The 17,239-nt window shown below is 45.7% G+C and overlaps 2 protein-coding genes across 16 annotated transcripts in view; one reads left to right on the top strand and one right to left on the bottom strand.

The window, feature by feature from the left end:
* Syne2 (spectrin repeat containing nuclear envelope protein 2) overlaps positions 1-17,239 on the top strand; it is a 289,785-nt gene that overhangs the window by 253,271 nt on the left and 19,275 nt on the right. For all 14 annotated transcript variants that reach the window (XR_004770080.1, XR_004770079.1, XM_027418272.2 and 11 more), the window contains 2 exons: positions 270-436; positions 11,510-11,672. Coding sequence is in view for 12 of the 14 variants with exons in the window: in XM_027418272.2 (XP_027274073.1) it covers positions 270-436; positions 11,510-11,672 (330 nt within the window). In the remaining 2 variants the exon portion in view is untranslated. The remainder of the gene's footprint in view (positions 1-269; positions 437-11,509; positions 11,673-17,239) is intronic.
* Positions 3,294-17,239, bottom strand: part of Esr2 (estrogen receptor 2) — a 102,768-nt gene continuing 88,822 nt past the window's right edge. For both annotated transcript variants that reach the window (XM_027418280.2, XM_035445105.1), the window contains 2 exons: positions 6,676-6,730; positions 3,294-6,211 (listed from right to left, as the gene is read on the bottom strand). In XM_027418280.2, the coding sequence (XP_027274081.1) occupies positions 5,756-6,211; positions 6,676-6,730 (511 nt within the window). In that variant the 3' untranslated portion in view covers positions 3,294-5,755. The remainder of the gene's footprint in view (positions 6,212-6,675; positions 6,731-17,239) is intronic.

Below are 17,239 nucleotides of genomic sequence, written 5' to 3'. Positions count from 1 at the left end.
TTCCTTGAAGAATACCTGTGTTGACAAGTACAAGATTTTTTTTTTCTTTTTCAATTAAAATGATGTAGCCAGCATGGTAATGCATGCCTGCAGTCCCATGACCTGGGAGGCTGAGGCAGGAGTGTTGCCTGGTGTTAGGGGGGAGACCCTGTCTGATAAAAGAAAAACAACCCCCAAAAGTACATTCAGAGAGAGCTGTGTTTGCCCTTGGCCCGAGAAGGCCTGAAGTGGTGGTGATGGCTCCAGCCTTGTGCTTTGGTACCTGTCAGGACTGCATGGAAGAAATAAGCTTGTTCAGTGAGAACAAGCTGCAGCTGAAGCAGATGGGTGACCAGCTGATCAAGGCCAGCAGCAAGGCCAAGGCGGCCGAGATGGAGGACAAGCTCAGCAAGATCAACGACCGTTGGCAGCACCTTTTTGACGTCATTGGATCAAGGTAAGAAGCAGCCTAAAATAATCTGTATTTACTTATAAAGATTGCCTCACAGAGCAAGTTAACTGAGTCTAGCCCTCCTGCATGGTAACCTGGCAGGGTTATAAACCTACAGGTTTGCATTCGGAGGAGATGAGTTGTTCTGATTTGAACAATAATTGGAATGATATTTTAGTAAAATTTGACATGAATTAGGTGTGTGTGCATATGGGCGCGCAGGGGGGTGGGGCACGGGGTGTCCAAGGATTAGATTCAGCCTCATACACATGCTAGACAAACTCTCTAGCGCTCCACCACTGAGGTACCATTTTAACTGCTGCTGCTGTTGCTATCATTATTGTTGACAGCAGGGTCTGGCTATGTTCTCCAGGCAGGCCTCCAGCCAATCTTCCAAGTAGCCAGCGCTTGCCGCCACGCCCAGCTGGATTTGTTTTAAACAAGAGTCAGAAACTTAGCTTGAAAAGAGATCCTAAAGGGGAGGTCTTGTTTAGGAACTGTCACTCTCTTGCTAGAACTAACATGTCCCCCATGAAATTATGCCTGCCTGTTCATGCCTCACTCTGTGAGGTAAACAGCTGGGGGCCCTTGACTCCCTCCCCTGCCCCCCGCCCACAGCAGGAGCCCAGTGAGCACTTGAAGTTGGGAGCCTGTGTAACCATGCCAGGTCCTTGATGGGCAACTGATCCACTGGAGAATACAGCTTGAGCAGCATGTTATTCTCAGGGGTGACCACAAATCAAAGCTCTGCTCTCCAGCGCAACATTGTTCAAAATAGAGCAGGCAGGATGTTCTCCGATCAACAACCAGTGCTGGTGCCCAAAGTCTTTTGATGGCTTCTGTTTTCAAGTCTTCTCTAAAAAGACAGCACCCGCACTCCAGAAAAACCCACATGTTTTTCTATTGCAACCTGGTATGCAGAGACCTCTTATTTGGGGACCATTTGTGCAACATTGTCTGCCACTGGCCGGGCACATGTTTTATAGGTCAGTGTGCTCAGGTGTGAACACATGCATATGATTTGGAATTTAGAGGGGAGCCTGGAGAGTGTATTAAGATTTGGAGAGTGATAAGAGTAGGATACTGTTAATGATGGGGCATATCCTTTACCCCACTGATCACCGGAAACCAGGAGTGAACCTTATTCAGCACAAGCAGCGGCCGAGTGGTATGAACGTAGCAGGCAGGACGTAAGACGAGTGAGTTACGTTAATGGGATTGGATATCTGGCAGCAGCAGTAGAGCCGAGCATATGGAGAGTCCAGATCCTATCATCTTCTGAGAGTGGAGGGGTGGAGACAAGGAAAGCAGCCGTCCCAGATGGTCCTGAGTGAAGGCTTGAAACTGCTGATGGCCACTGTGGGCAGCAGGAGAGACCCTTGTTAGGAGCAAACTGAGATGATGTGGAGGAGAAAAGCCACGCAGGAAGGGACAAGACATTGCATTGGCACAGGTGTAAGAAATGTCACTAGGGGAAATTGGGACCTTGAATGTCAGCTGTAGATCTGGCATCCTAAGCAAAGTCTGAATCCATCATGGTGACAACTGGCTGGAGGAAGAGGCAGGGATGAATTCAGCTTCTTGCAACAACCACTTGAAAAAGAAATGGGACAGCGGCAAGCCTTAAAGTTCTGAGTCTTTCCTGGCTTTCCTGTTTGTTCACTGTAGAAAGTTGAGAATGAGATTTAACTATTCTAAGCCTGCTTCCAAGTCTTCCAGAGGCGTGCAACGGCACATCCGAAGCTGCTGTGCCCCCGTCCAGGTACAGCTCATTTGGCATAGGACCAGAAAAGTATGCAGAAGCCTGTTTGTGGACTAGTTATCCACTGTTTTCATTGGGAAGTGGAAGCAGAAACCCTTGGTTATATCTAGGAAAGAGAGGTCCTTCCTTCCTCCATGAGGCCAGGGATTCCATTAAATTATTCCCGGACAGGTGAGGCAGCTCTCTGGGTAAGAAGCCCTTGTCATACAACCCTTCCAGTGGGTAAATATGGCTGTGCCATTACTGTCTGTATGTTCCAAGTCAGCTTGGGAACTTGACACTAATCAAGGGTGTAATGACATAGCATCTGCTCATGGGTCACTCAGTAGTAAGACCTAACTTCTGAAGGTGGGGGCGGGGTAGCATACGTTCTTCAGTTATATCACTGTAGAGGTTAGCAGGCTGTCGGCTTCTCTGCCTCGCCACTGCCCATCTCTAGCCAGTTCCTTGGTGGAAAAAGAGGTAAGACAGCAGCTGAAAGTCCATCAGCCTTCTTGCGCATAACAATTGGCACCAACAGCAAATATCTTGACTGCCAACTGAGTTCCTAACAACATGCTTCTTATGCATGATGTCACTTGATCTTTTTAATACACTTAATGATGGGGGAGGGATAGAGATGAGTGCCACGTCACATGGTGGAGGCCCAAGGACAACTTGTGGGAGTCTCCTTCTACCATGTGCATCCCAGGGATAGAGTTCAAGTCTTTACCGGCTGAGCCATCTCTCTAGTCCTCACTTAATTTTTGATGGCATTCTGAAAGGTTGGTACCATCATCCCAATTTACTTATAAAAAAAAAAAACTGAGGGCTAAAGTTAAGTAACCTTAACCAACTAACAGAGGCAGCTCTCAATGCGACCAGGATCTTAACTCAAGACAGTGTACACACACACACACACACACACACATGCGCGTGCACGCGCGTGCACGCGCCCCATACCACCCTAGTTGGAAGCACAAAATGACTAGAACCCTGTGAGATCTTCACCACAGACCTTAAAGTTGAAAGCCTGGCATAGTATTTAGTACTCTAAAGCCCACTAAAGCAGGTCTCCTTCACTGGTTAAAAAGAAAAGAAAGACACCCCACACACAAAAAAAAAAAATCTAATACTTTAGTTTTATTCTCAACAAATTTCAAAATAATTAGTACCACATAACAGGTTTCTTAAAGCTACATTACATCTGATCATTTCAGACAGCTAGGCTCCTCACATTTGCTGTTTTGGCTCTTGAGACAACACTGCATGGTCAGCTGAAGCCTTCTCATTTACAGAGAGGGAACTGCCACTCAGAAAAGGAAAATGACATCCACTCAGGGCAGGAACAGGAGCCAAAGTCTGTCTGTCTCACTGCACAATGTATTTTAAAGACATGTCCAACTCCTTTGGGATGCTGGGTTTCCAAGGCACCATATAGAATTTTTCTGAAACCTAGAGCTCATTGTCAGGTACTGTCTCCTGGAAGACAGTGGTTCTCAAGCTTCAGCATGTGTCATAACCTACCTCAGTGCCCCAAGCACGTCTAGAGCTGCTCCATCCACAGGTCCAGGTGAGGCCAAGACCTTCATTCCTAACGTGTGCAGATGTGACGGCAAGGTGTGGTGCTCTTGATGGGAACTCTGTTTGAGAAACACATGAGTAGTGGAGTGAAATAAATCACAAATGATGAATAAGTCTTGCGCCTCAGTCCCTATGCTGAGAAACCATGCACAAGCCCTGCTTCTTGCCTCCCTAGCAGGGTATCTGTGAGGACTGAGATTCAAAGGAGAGCTTGCCAAGACAATCAAGCATCCATCCAACACACATCTGTCTCCATGGCATCTCACAGCCCCAACAAATTCATGGATTGGCTAGATGGCTGACCAGTGAGATCTTGCAATGCACTTGCCTCCTGTACATCCCCGCCCCCATTCCCAAGCTAGGGCTACAAGTATGCATACCACCACGCTCAGCTTTTCTATAGATACTGGGGATCTGAACACTGGTCCTTATGCTTGTGTTACACACACTTTACCAACTGAGCTATCTCCTCAGCCCTAGGACGGGACCATTTTAAAGACTGTGTCCAGTGGTGTGGGTGAATGAGCTGATGAAACTTTCCAGTGCCTGGAAGAGCTCCCTTGGGAAGGTTTACATGGACAGTCCCCCTTGTGTGAGGATCACAGAGATCATTTTCACTCTGTTGATCTGTAGTTTCTCAGGAAAATGTTGTTACCATTCTCTCGAATGCCTCCTCGATGTCATCATCATGAACAGCTTAGTACCCTTACACTAGAGTATGAAGGAGAGACTTCAGTAGCTTGTAAACAAAAAAGACTAGTCCCTCCCTGTGGACATTGGGTGGCTCTTTTGTTTTCAGAAATAGCAAGTCCCTGGAAAGACACTGGAAGAAATTAAACATTCTTCTCACATTTCCCCTACCATCGTGAAAAGCCTATCAAGTTTATACAAATAGCAAGTAAAATGTTGTCACTTAAGCTCAACAGTTATTACCCTGGCAACCATGGGCTACGATTGTTTTTCATCCTTTGGAGAATGGGCCAGCACTTTTCATGGCTCTCCTATCTGTATTTTCTCAAGGTCACTGTGAAAGGCCAAACAATGCTGCCAGTTAGGAAGCTGTCTTACTTTAGTCACCACAGGTGCCTGGAAGGAGCTGGAGGTTGGCCTCCACATTTATCTTTTCCTTGTCATCGGCCCAACCATTCTACCTTGGAGCACGTGACTGCTGTTACACACCCTGCAGAAATGTCTTCCTGGGAGTCAAGGGCTTCCCCAAGGAGAGAGCAGCCATCAGCAAATGGGAAGCAACTGGCCTGATGTGCGAGGTCAGGGAGTGAGCCTCCATGTCCTGTCCTGTAGTAGGAGGTCACAGGCCCAGCCCAGCATGTGGGAATGAACAAAACAGCAGCATTTATGAATAATGTTGCCAAGCCTGCATGCTGTTGCACTGGTAGAGGAGGCTTTGCTCTCCAAGGTGGGGATAGATTAATGGCTTAAGAGGTGGGTTGTAGGAACACACAGGAGATCAACTCTCAAAACAGGGAAAGAAGCAAGCCTGACCCATTTCCATAGGAGAAAGAAGGATTTCCATGTTCCTGCATTTTGGAAAACCCAGGGAGAAGCTCAAATCTCTTCCTCTATCTTGAGGTCCATTTGTACTGCAAGGCGGAGTCCCTCTGCAGCAGTCAGTGGAACAGAGAAAATGAACTCTGGCCTTCTCAGGCAGGACAGCAGATCTAAGGCAAGAGGAAAACTCCTCAGGGAAAACTCTTCTTCTGGACCTGAGGAAGGCACCCCTAAATGGCTCTGGCTTCAGTTTGCACTGCTGGTGGTGAACATGACACAGAAAAATTATAGACCAGAAATCTTTTTTCCCCCCATGTTCCCAATCGAAATGTTTCCTCCCTGGCTTTATAGCACTTCATACATATCACGGTGCCAAGATAACGCTGGGACTTTCTCCTCTCAGCCTCGCAATCCTGTAGCGTCAGAACAAAGGCTGTGTGTGAGGAGAGCTGGAGAGAGACATTTTCTTTTTTGCAAGCGGGAAAAACAGATTAAATATTGCAGAGCGTAGAAAAGGTGTCTTGCTTCCAGCGGGAGCCCTGTGCTGGTAAGCCAGCCGGAGCTGGTGCCTCAGATGAGGAGCCTTGGGGAGGGCCTGGTTGGAAGATAGTGAGCCAGTGAATGAAGAGGGCAGGCTGGGCAGGGGGAGGGGCCGCCTGGCCAGGAGGTAGAGGTGCAGCCGGGAACTTGGAGCTTCCGCTGAAACCTAAGGAATGGTTTTTTCTCATAAACAGTAAGTACCATTTCAGCTGACAGCTGCACCCGCGACCCAGGCAGCCGCTGCTATCTCTGTGTCTTTCTGTTTTGGTTACAATGGAGATCACTGGTGAGATGGTGGCTGCAGAGTGTGTGCGCTCAGCCATTCGGGGGATGGGTTCTCTCCCGGCGTCAGCATGCTTGTGTTGGCTGCAGTCTGCCTCTGACAAGCCGGCAGAGATGCGATTGTGCTGTATAGAAAATAGACATATCCCCGCATCAAAAATTCTTCAAAGCAGCTCTAAAATATATTGTACTGTCTGTGCCTTCAAATCAGGGCATGGAAATTAATAATTTTACTATGAAGATATCTAGCTCAAAATGTAAAAAGATAAAATTGTGCCGGCTTGGAACAGTGTGTTTAGCAGCTGACAGCTGACCATAGCTTTCAGTCTGGATTTAGATACTTTTGGTCATTCCCGTTCTCCTTACTAAATTCTGTGACACGACACATTGACACAGGCACTACCTAACTTCCACTGACCTGAGCTTTTATAATCTAACTGTATGTGGCTTACCATGAGAACAAGGCTGAAAGGTATATTACTCCATATGCATGAATATGAATTATTCCGGATAAATATGCATTCCATATTTAAAGCCTCAGGCACACATAGCAAGACTTCTGCCTGCTATATATAGATTACCAACTCACCTTAATTTTGACCGTTCTGGAAGGAGAACCGTGTTCTTCGGTGTTTCTGAGCCATCTGTAGTTAAGATGAAAGAAAAACTTTATTCACCTTGATCATGCCCCGAATCTCTACCCATAATTCCTGGAGTAGACCTCTTCTATTCCACAGCTACTTATAGTCATAATTCTAACTTTGTTTGGCTTCATAGAAAAAAAATGTCTTTTTGGCATGGATGACTTCTCCTTTAAACCTAACTATTGTTTTGATCATCGATTCCAGAATTGAGCTCTGGAAACCCTGTTTCTTTTCTCCTGGGTGTATGTCTTATGTTCCGAGGTAACGCATGAGAAATATTACCTAGCTAGACGTGGGCAAGTGCAGAGGTGGAAGCCACATGGACTGCCTAGGTGGTTGATGTCATGCAGCAGCATGTCCAGAGGCTGCTCTCTGAGATTTCCTTGTTTCCTGGTGTTAAATGGAGAGAGCCACTTTGACAAATGTCAGCCCTCAGGATTAGCAAGGGGCACATGCTTCCTGACCCAGGAAAGGTGACAGTTGAGTTACAGCATCCACAGGGAGCAGAGCTATAGAAACTTCAACAATGTATCTGTTGGTTCTTGCAATTAATCGTCAAGTGGTGGCCTGAGAAACATTCTGATTCCAGTGTACTGGGGGTGTCAGGACTCTAGGCAGAGGTTAACACTCTGCCTAGGTGAAGTGCATTCTCTCTCTCTCTCTCTCTCTCTCTCTCTCTCTCTCTCTCTCTCTCTCTCTCTCTCTCTCTCTCTCTCTCTCTCTCTTCCCTTCCTCTACTTGGCCCTAAGTATACTTGTTGTCAATCAGTTACATGCCACTCACAGCTGGGCAGCAAGTTGCTTTGAGGGCAAAGTATTCTGGTATCACCTCTGGTCTTTAAAATAGGGCAGTGCCATCATTTTGATGGAAAAGACAAACTGGCAACTGTCACTTCCTCACCCAGTAGGGATTTCTCAGAGCTTCTAATACTGTTCCACGACATGTGAGTTGCATCAGCTCTGTGGGACTTATAACCCATCTTCCAGTTATCATTGAATCCTCACAGTGTGCACAGGGCCCCAAACAAAAGCAAATGGTTAAATGTTTGTTGAAAGAAAGCCATGGAAGGGAAACATGGGCAGTCTATCTGTGACTTCCAGCCTCTTCCCATACATTGGCTACAAGCCACAAGACACAGCAGCATGTGACTCCTCTGCCACCACATCCTGGATCTGAATCATGTTCCTTGGCGGCAGCGAAACCCATCTTCTGCCCTCAATCTGTGCACATCTGTATGTGCAAGGTATGTGACAAGCCATAGGGGCCAAACTGCCAGAGGTTATAGGATCATGCCCCTGCTCTTTAATGGCCCATGTGACTGGGGCTGGTTATTTAACCCATGTGTCGTCTTTTCCTCCACTGTCCGATAGGGATGACAATGTTGATGGCACTTGTCAGCATCATTGGGAGGAATAAACGAGTTGCTAGCTTGTGAGACAAAGCAGGCCTGACATGTTAGCATGTGAGATAAATGTTAGCAGGGTACATAGATGTTCCATTTTAGTACATGGCTTATTTATAAGTTACAAAGTATATCCAATATAGATATTTTAAAAGAATGGGTTACACATCTAAGTGTCCCTTTGCCTCAGATGCTCAAGAACATACTTTGGATTTTTTTTTTCTATTTTGGAATATTTGCATATTTATAATGAGATCTCTTGGGAATTCATTGGTATTTCTCATGCACATAGCTCTAAAGTAATTCTATATGTCTTTAGTGCAACTGCCTTGACTGTAACCATCGTATAAGGTGTGCTGTGGGATTGTTCACTGGTATGGCAGGATATAGAACCCAGAAAGTATGGACTTTTGAGCATTATAGGTTACGGTTTTTAGATTAGAGATGTTCCGTCCATATTTCATTTCAGTTCTCTATTGTTCTGCCTTGAGCATTTCATTTTGAATGCCACAGTTCTAGGAGAGCCAAGCAAATTATTCCTCTCCTTCTCCAGGAGTTATAACATCCCTAGCCTCTGGTTGACAAAACTAAACATGGCCATGCCTAGGCCATCCTGTGTTAGCTCCCTTTGTGGTCTCCCCAGACCTCTTTTTGTTAAAATGAGGAAAAGACCCTGCTGTGATTCGCATAGGACATGGATTAGGTGTTGGATGGAAGCATAGTGAGCCACCAGCCTGGGAAGAAGGAAGAGCAAGCGGGACCCGCAGTAGGCCGGTCACTGAGCCTGAATGTTGGTCTCTACCCACAGGAAGTTCTCATGCCAGCCAAGCCTCTTCTCCAGCCAGAGGTTTTTAGGAAGGCAGCCCCTCATAGCTGTGTGGACAGCTTCTGGGCCTTACACAGTCAGGGTGGTAAGATGAAGTAAGAAGGGCACAGTGGTAAACCATGGAAATAAAGGCAGGATCTAGGTTACAGCCGTATCCAGGCCTAGCCTGGATTCAGTTACTTCCTTTTCAATAAATCATCTCACGGCTTTGAAGGAGACTTTGTCTGCTACAAGAGTGCAATTTGGAAAATGTACCCCCTTGAAACTGATCTTGCCATTTTTCCTGGGCACTTGTCCTGATCAGAGATTGTCCCAAATATCCTTCATGCGTGCACATCTCCTTCCTTCCGGCTAGCCAACCCAGTGAAGGAAGGTGTCACTGGTAGCCCCACTTTACAAGTGAGATTAATGAAAGCCAGAACTCAAACCTAAGCCCTTACAGACTGCATGGCCTGCCTCCAAACCTCCCCACCTCACAGAGCCACTGAGAATAAAACACTCGGGAGAGAATGTGGCCAAGTCCAGTGCCAGCTGGATACAGTGTTACAGCATCCAATGTCCTGGTCAGCATCAGAAGAGTTAGCTGAGGAACATTTATTATATTCTGATGGCTATCTGTCCAGTGGTCCCACATCACCTGCAAGATGCTTAATAATAAGGACACTTGGAGTCTGAGTCCGGAATCTTGCAGGGGTGTAGAGATTGTAGATGGTAGATGGTAGTTGGGCGGGACTTTAACAGACCTGGTCCACTTGACTCCAGTGCTCTGGTCTTATCCTTATCGCTGGGGTTTCAGAGACCTCAGGGGTAAAAGGATTCTCCTAAAACCATACAAGTCCTGCTCACAGGACTAGAACCCGAAGGCAATCCTCAGGGTTGTCTTGGTTGATGGTGAGATAGAAACACACTGACTCTTTAGTCCACTTAAACCATAGCCTGGAAGTAGAGAATGTAGCTCAGTCAGTAGAGTGCTTACCCAGCATGCACTAAGCCCTGGAATCCATTCCTAGCACGGTATAAACCAGTATGGTCCTATATGGTTATAATCGCAGTGCTACAAAGGTGGAGTCAGAAGGATAAGAAATTCAAGATCATCCTTGGCAACAGAGAAAACCTGAGCTACAAAAGGCCCTATCTGAAAATAAAACAGCCTATGGGGAAGTGACTGTGCATGTTTATTCATGGAACAAATATTTGTTGACAGCCCTGTCCTCAGGCAGCAGGAGGTACTGCCTTTCCTGAAGAGTGCAGAATGTCTCTTATGGTAGTGTTAGCCTTCCCTGGAGCTCCAGGAGCATGGGGGCAGGGTTTGGGTGGGATGTTGAAGAAGCAGGTCCCCCAAGAAAAGAGGATCAGCTTTTGGTGAGAGGCCAAGAGGCCATACAAATTGCTTGAGGTGTTAAACCGATTATGAGATTAAACTGGTTTGTCAAGGTAGAGAACGGACTGTTGAAAGATTCAGAGCATGAATCAGGACTTATCTTCCGAAATGGAAACAAAGGTGGGTAGGAGGGCACAGAGGCCAGAAGGAAGTTGTTCAGTTAAGTAAGAGTTGTGGTGCGGCAGACAGTGTGTTTCCTGTGAGTTGAGGTCAGCATCGCAGTTTCTCTTTCCATCGCCATCATCAGGGGGATGCAGCTTTGGCGGCATCTTCCAACCTGAGGATTGGTAAGTAGAGACTTTGAACTGTAAACCATTACTTCAAATCTCTGGGATTAACCCAAATCCCCCAGATCAACAGTGAAAGCACTCACTCATTCCACTGTAGGGCTTTCATGAAAGCAGCTGATTGAAGCATTTCATTTCGGTCTCTCTGTGAAGCATGGTGACTAGCCAAGCGAGGTGGCACACACCTGTAATCCCAGAGGCAGAGGCAGGAGGATCTGTGAGTTCCAGGCCAGTGTGAGCTGCTTAGTGAGACCCTGCCTCAGGCCAACAAAGGTGGTTTTTGCTTAAGTAGCTCTTTGCCTTGTGTGTTAACTCGAAGCTCCAATGTGCGTGAGCTACGTGTGTTCTCTCAAACCTGTTGCACGCCGAGTCAAGGCTGGAAGGAAACTGAGGCAGGTTGCCTGAGAAGCGGCAAGCAGATCTGTGCTTGGGTGGCTTCCTCCTTTCTGACCCAGAGATGCCCCATAACAAGCCCATAAGGCAGACTCAATGGAGCGCCAACCCTCACATTGATGTGGTAGGGTTCCGTGTACCCTGTCCTTGTCCAGGGAGGGCCACTGACTGCTATTTTCTCAGGCAAACCGATGACAGAAACTTGAGTGAAGTATTTAGAACAGGTGTTTGAGAGGGAGTAAAATGACATCATCTCTCTGGTCTGGAGCTTCAGGAAGTGGTCAGGGTATCAGGAGGAGTCCATGCGGGTTTGGCAGGACTCTTGGCTAGACTGAAAAGTCTGTGAAAAGTCATCCAGACCAATGGTGCTGCAGAGTCTCGGGCTCTGTGAGCGCACATACCTGGGGATGTGTGGGTTGTTCCTGCTATGAAACCAAAGCAGTATAGATGCCACTGCTGATAACTGGCGCTCTCTTCCATTGCATTTCAGGGTGAAGAAGCTGAAGGAGACATTTGCTTTCATTCAGCAGTTAGACAAAAACATGAGCAATCTTCGCACCTGGTTGGCACGAATCGAGTCTGAGCTCTCCAAGCCTGTTGTGTACGATGTCTGCGATGACCAGGAGATCCAGAAGAGGCTTGCTGAGCAACAGGTGAGTGACAGGAAGAGGTGCTGGGAGGCAGGCCTGCCCTCGCCTGTCGTCCACCTGCCTGCATCTCTGCCCTGTGTGTGAGGCATCCGTCTTTGAATGCCTCCTTCCTCTTCACAAAGCTCTTTGTGAAATAATTCAAATATCCTGAAGATGTAGACCTTAATTATGATGCTCAGTAGGGTTTTTATTTTCATGTTTAACATAGCTTGGAAAGGCAACAAATTGGGGGTACATCTTTTTTGGGATTGAGATAGTCAGTGTCTTGCTATATAACCCAGATGGACTTCAGACTCTCAGCCTTCAGCTTTATCATATTGGTATCAGCTTGATAGAACTGCAAAGAGGGAACCTCCATTGAGGAACTGCCTCCACAGAGTGGTCCCTGGGCCTTCCCCTACTCCCTATCCCCCCACCCCCGGATCTAACTGTGTAGCCCTGACTGGCCTGGAACTTACTGTGGAGATCAAGGTAGCCTCAAACTCGGAGTTCCACCTGCCTCTGCCTCCTGAGTATTGGGATTGGGAGTGTACATCATCACACCTAGCCCTGAGACATTTCCTCAATTGTTAATTGATGTAGTAGGGCCCAGCCTACTGTGGGCAGTACCATCCTTAGGCAAATTGGCCTGGGCTATATAAGAAAGGTAACCAAGTGAGCTAGGGGAGGGAGATGGTAAGCAGCATTCCTCCAGGGTCTCTACTCCAGGGTCCTGCCTTGAGTTCCTGCATTGGCTTCTGTCAATCACGGACTACAACCTGTATGCAAAATAATAAGCCTTTTCTTCCCAAGTTGCTTTTGGTCAGTGTTTTATCACAGCAACAGAGAAACAAACAAGGATACCTAGCAACTACCATAGCTATAGCCATGCACCATCATACCTGGATACAATGTGCACACACCCTCTCCAACTCCTCTCTCCTGGGATGCAGCCAGTACCTTTCATATGCTACACAAGTGCTCAGTCAAGACCAGAAGGGAACACCCCAGTTTTGTGTATGTGTGACAATATCTCGTGTTACCCAAGCTTTCCTCAAACTAGCTATATAGCTGAAGGTAACCTTGAGCTTCTGGTCTTTCTGTGTGCAGATATTTCAGGTGTGCACCACCATCACTTTCTCAGAAGATGCCCTGTAATTATCTTGAGTCAGGTCTATCTTTTATCGTTTTAAAAATTTTTGTTGCTGTTTATTCTTTGTTTTTCAAGACAGGGTTTCTCTGTGTAGCCCTGGCTATCCTGGAACTCACTATGTTGACCAGGCCTCAAACTTGGAGATCTGCCTGCCTCTGCCTCCCAAGTGCTGGGCTTAAAGATGTGTGCTGCTACCACCACCCAGACTTTTATTTGTTTAAAAGTGACTTTTGGGGTTTTTGTCTTTGTTTTTATTTGTTTGATTGATTGTTTTGTTTTTGCTACCTTAAATAGAACAAATATTTGCCCTTCCACTTTTAAGTGGATATTATATTGGCCTCACCCAGATTATCAGAAGAATGTTACTATCCTAAAATCACATGATTGGCTAATCTAATTCTCCTTTATCATGTGTCTTGGTCACTGTTCTATTACTGTCAAGAGACACCATGACCAAGGCAACTCCTTTTTAATTAATTTTTATTTAAATTAAAAACAATCTTATTTTATATAACAATCCCAGTTCCCTCTCCCTCCCATCTTCCCATTCCCCTCACCAGCCCTCCATCCCACCCCCCATCTACTCTTCAGAGAGAGTGAGGTCCTCCCCTGTGTATCTAGGCTGATAGAGTATTCCTCCATAGGGAATGTGCTCCCAAAGCCCATTCGTGGACTAGGGATAAATACTGGTTCCACTGCCAGTAGCCCCATCGACTGCTCCGGCCACTCTACTGATGCCTACATTCAGGGGGCCTGGTTCGGTCTTATGCTGGTTCCCCAGTTGTCAGACTGGGCCCGTGAGCTCCCACTTGCTCAGGTCAGCTGTTTCTGTGGGTTTCCTCAGCATGCTCTTGACCCCTTTGCTCATCACTCCTCCCTCTCTACAACTAGATTCTAGGGTTTTGGCTCAGTGCTTAGCTGTGAATCTCTGCTTCTGCTTGATGAAGGCTCTATGATGACATTTAAGGTAGTCATTAATCTCATTATAAGGGAACCAAGGCAACTCTTATAAAAGAAAGCATTTAATTGGGGTCTTGCTTCCAGTTTCAGAGATTTAGTCCATCATAGCAGAGAACATGGCAGCAGGAAGTTTTAGTGCTGGAGAGGTAGCTGAAAGTTACATCCTGATTTAGAGAGAGACAGAGAGAGACAGAAACAGAGAGAGAGAATTTGTGTCTGGGCCTGGAATGGGCTTTTGAAACCTCAAAGCCCACTCTCAGTGACACACTTCCTCCAACAAGGAGATACCTCCTAATCCTTCTAATCCTTTCAAATAGTGTACTCCCTGGTGACTCAGCATTCAAATATATGAGCCTATGGGGACCATTGTCATTCAGACCACCATGCCAAGGAACCTAATGCCGTTCCAGGTTCTTGGATATTCTTGAGGGCAGAAAAGATGTCATTCCACCTACTGCAGATGCACTGAGGCTATTGTTCGTGGTTGCCCTGAAAAGAATGTTGCCATGTGTCTGTTATACTAAGACCAGAAACATTGGAGACAGAGTACTATGGATAGGCCATTTCTTGAAACATTGCTTATGTTTTCACCCAATTAAGTATCATTAATTGTTGGGCTGCTTCTAAAAATAAGACCTAAAAAGTTGATCATTTAATGCTGCCTCCTCAAAAGTCCTTAGCTCCTGAAGTTGTTACAACCCTTGCTATTCCTCTGTCCTTGGGGAGTTGGCAAAGGAAGGGTTAGGGCCAGCAGCTCTCAACCTGTAGGTCTCCACCCATTTGAGAGTTGCATGTCATATCAGATATCTTGCATATCAGATATTTATATTACAGTTCATAACAGTAGCAAAATTACAGGTATGTGGTAGCGATGAAATAATTTTGTGGTCAGGGGTCACCACAACATGAGGAACTGTATTAAAGAGTCTCAGTATTAGGAAGGTTGAGAACCACTGGGTTAGGCCCTCTGAGTCCTCCCATGTACTCATCTTGATGATTGGTGCTAAGCTTAAACTACTTCAAAATGAAAACCCAGTGGAGACTTTGGAGCTCTTCAGTCATGAACCACTTTCACTGCGTCCCCAGCATTTCTCTCCTGGGTCATTTTGTTTTGTTTTGTATTGTGGCTTTGTGGTTCCATGTGGGGTGTTCTTGATGGCTTAGGGGATGGCTGGTTACCTTTCATTCTTTGACTACAAGTAAAATCCTTCTCTTTGCCTCATTCCAGACTCCCAAAGTTTCACCATCACTAGCTCAACTTGCTCCCTGGCTGTGTGTCCCTTAAACCTCTCCTTAGAGATATCCTGCAACTGCCAGCAATGTCCTGCCTGGGATTTCCCCTCCATCCCATTCCTGACACTTTTTATCCCCATCCTTTCTGCCTACATTATCCTCTCCAGTTTCAAGTTCACCTCTTCTTGATGCCTTCTGCTAATTCCTTAGCTCTTTCTCAAATTCAGAGCCCTGGCTTCCCTGATCAGGGCAGAAAATCAAGTTGGACAAAATCCCCTTCAGAATTGATGGAGAAATGCTTTCATGTTTGTTTATGCCTCTTCTCAGAGTTTGGATAATTTCTGAAATGCAATTCTTTTTCAGACTTGTGCCCTGGTAGGTATTAGTGACAGGATTGTTGTTGTTGCAAAATGTCACTGGTTCAGCACTTAAATGGATTGCATTTTAAGATGTAGTGGTCTACTTTATTGTATAGAAGGTAACTAGTTCATACTATATCATCACTCAGCTATTCTTTGGTGTTTCAAAGAAGATATGGAATCTTTAAATGAAGTTTATTGTTAAAAATCTTGGGCCTTTTAAATAAAACCCAAAGAGAAATGGTCTTTTATAAATTATTTCAGAACTCATTTCTTCCTACCACCTGACATACATATTCTGTTTTCTTTAGCCATTTTATTTAGCACAAGCTGGATTAGTAATGTAAGATAGGAGCTGGAGAGGTGGCTCAGTTGTTAAGAGCACTGGCTGCTCTTCAGAGGACCCAAGTCCCATTCCCAGCACCCACATGGTGGCTCATGACAATCTGTAACTCCAGTTCAGGGGATCCAACTCCCTCTTCTGGCTACTACAGGCATTAGGCACACACAATGTACACAAACATGGGACATATAGGCAAAGCACACATATACATAAAATTTTTTAAATTCTATGTTAAAATTAATGATAATGTAAGGCCATTGAAATGACTCTGAAAGTACATGGCATTCATGTTTACCTCTGGGCTAGAATTTCTCTGCACCTTTCCAAACTATCCCAGCCAACTAGAACCAGGTGACATCCTGGGCATTTTTCTGATTAAAAGTGTCCCTATGCTCATTCAGTACCACTCTCTGGAGTGCTGATTTGTTGCTTTTGTTGCTAAAAAGAACATTCATCAATGCTTGTAAGTTTCTGGAGAGCCAGAGACCATCCTATAAGCCAGTAAGAATTCTTAAAGATAGAGTTCTGTTTAAATGCAGTCACTGTAAAGCCAGCCTTGGTACTGACCCTGTAGCAACTCCTGCAACTGCAGTACTAAAGGCCTTCTTCTCCTGACTGCAGAACTTAAGAATTCCACCTGCACATCTCACCTCACAGGACCAAGCAAGAGCACATTTCTTTCTTTCTTTCTTTCTTTCTTTCTTTCTTTCTTTTTTCTTTTTTTTTTTTTTTTAATTTTTCGAGACAGGGTTTCTCTGAGGCTTTGGAGGCTGTCCTGGAACTAGCTCTTGTAGACCAGGCTGGTCTCGAACTCACAGAGATCCACCGCCCGGCTGCAGGAGCACATTTCCGCATATAAATATGTAGTATCTTCCCTCTGGATCTGAGCTAGGGACTGCCTAGTTGAGAATTGAGATGCATGCTAGCATTTGTCCTCATTGTCACCAGAACACAGGAGGCCCAGGCTTATGTTTATGAGAAGAGATGTCAGAAAATTCTCGGCCCATCCAGTAGTCCTACAACAGTAATATTCAAGTGACGTGGAATGACCCTTAGCTGCCTTTCTGTGGGTGGTGACCACTGGTAACAAATAACTCTTATGGCCTGACTTAGAGCCTTAGTGTAATTAACAGTGGCTCATGTAAAATATGCATTTTCAGAAACAGACATATTAAATAAAATAAAATCAAACTTTGTCTTTGCTACTTCCTGGTGTAATTTGGATACCAGGATTGATGGGGGCCGTGTCACAACATTTGTCATGGGATCTAGAAGATAGGAAAGACTTCTCAACTGACTCTCAGCACCCAGCCCACCCACATCCACAGTACATAGGGTGGGGCAGATTCTCTCAGCCTCTTGATGATGGAAAAGCCATGTTTACTTTTAAAGAAATTTCCCAGACTACGCATGTTGGCGCATGTCTGTCATCATAGCACTTGGCCAGGGTGGGGGTGAGATAGAGATGGAAGGGTCAGAAGTTCAAGGCAATCTTGGGCTATATTTTAAAAAAAAGGGGGGGGGCAGAGAGCAAAAACTGATG

This window comes from Cricetulus griseus, chromosome 5, assembly GCF_003668045.3.
Source record: "Cricetulus griseus strain 17A/GY chromosome 5, alternate assembly CriGri-PICRH-1.0, whole genome shotgun sequence".
In the NCBI taxonomy this organism is placed as follows: domain Eukaryota; kingdom Metazoa; phylum Chordata; class Mammalia; order Rodentia; family Cricetidae; genus Cricetulus; species Cricetulus griseus.
This window is presented reverse-complemented; position numbering and strand designations above follow the sequence as displayed.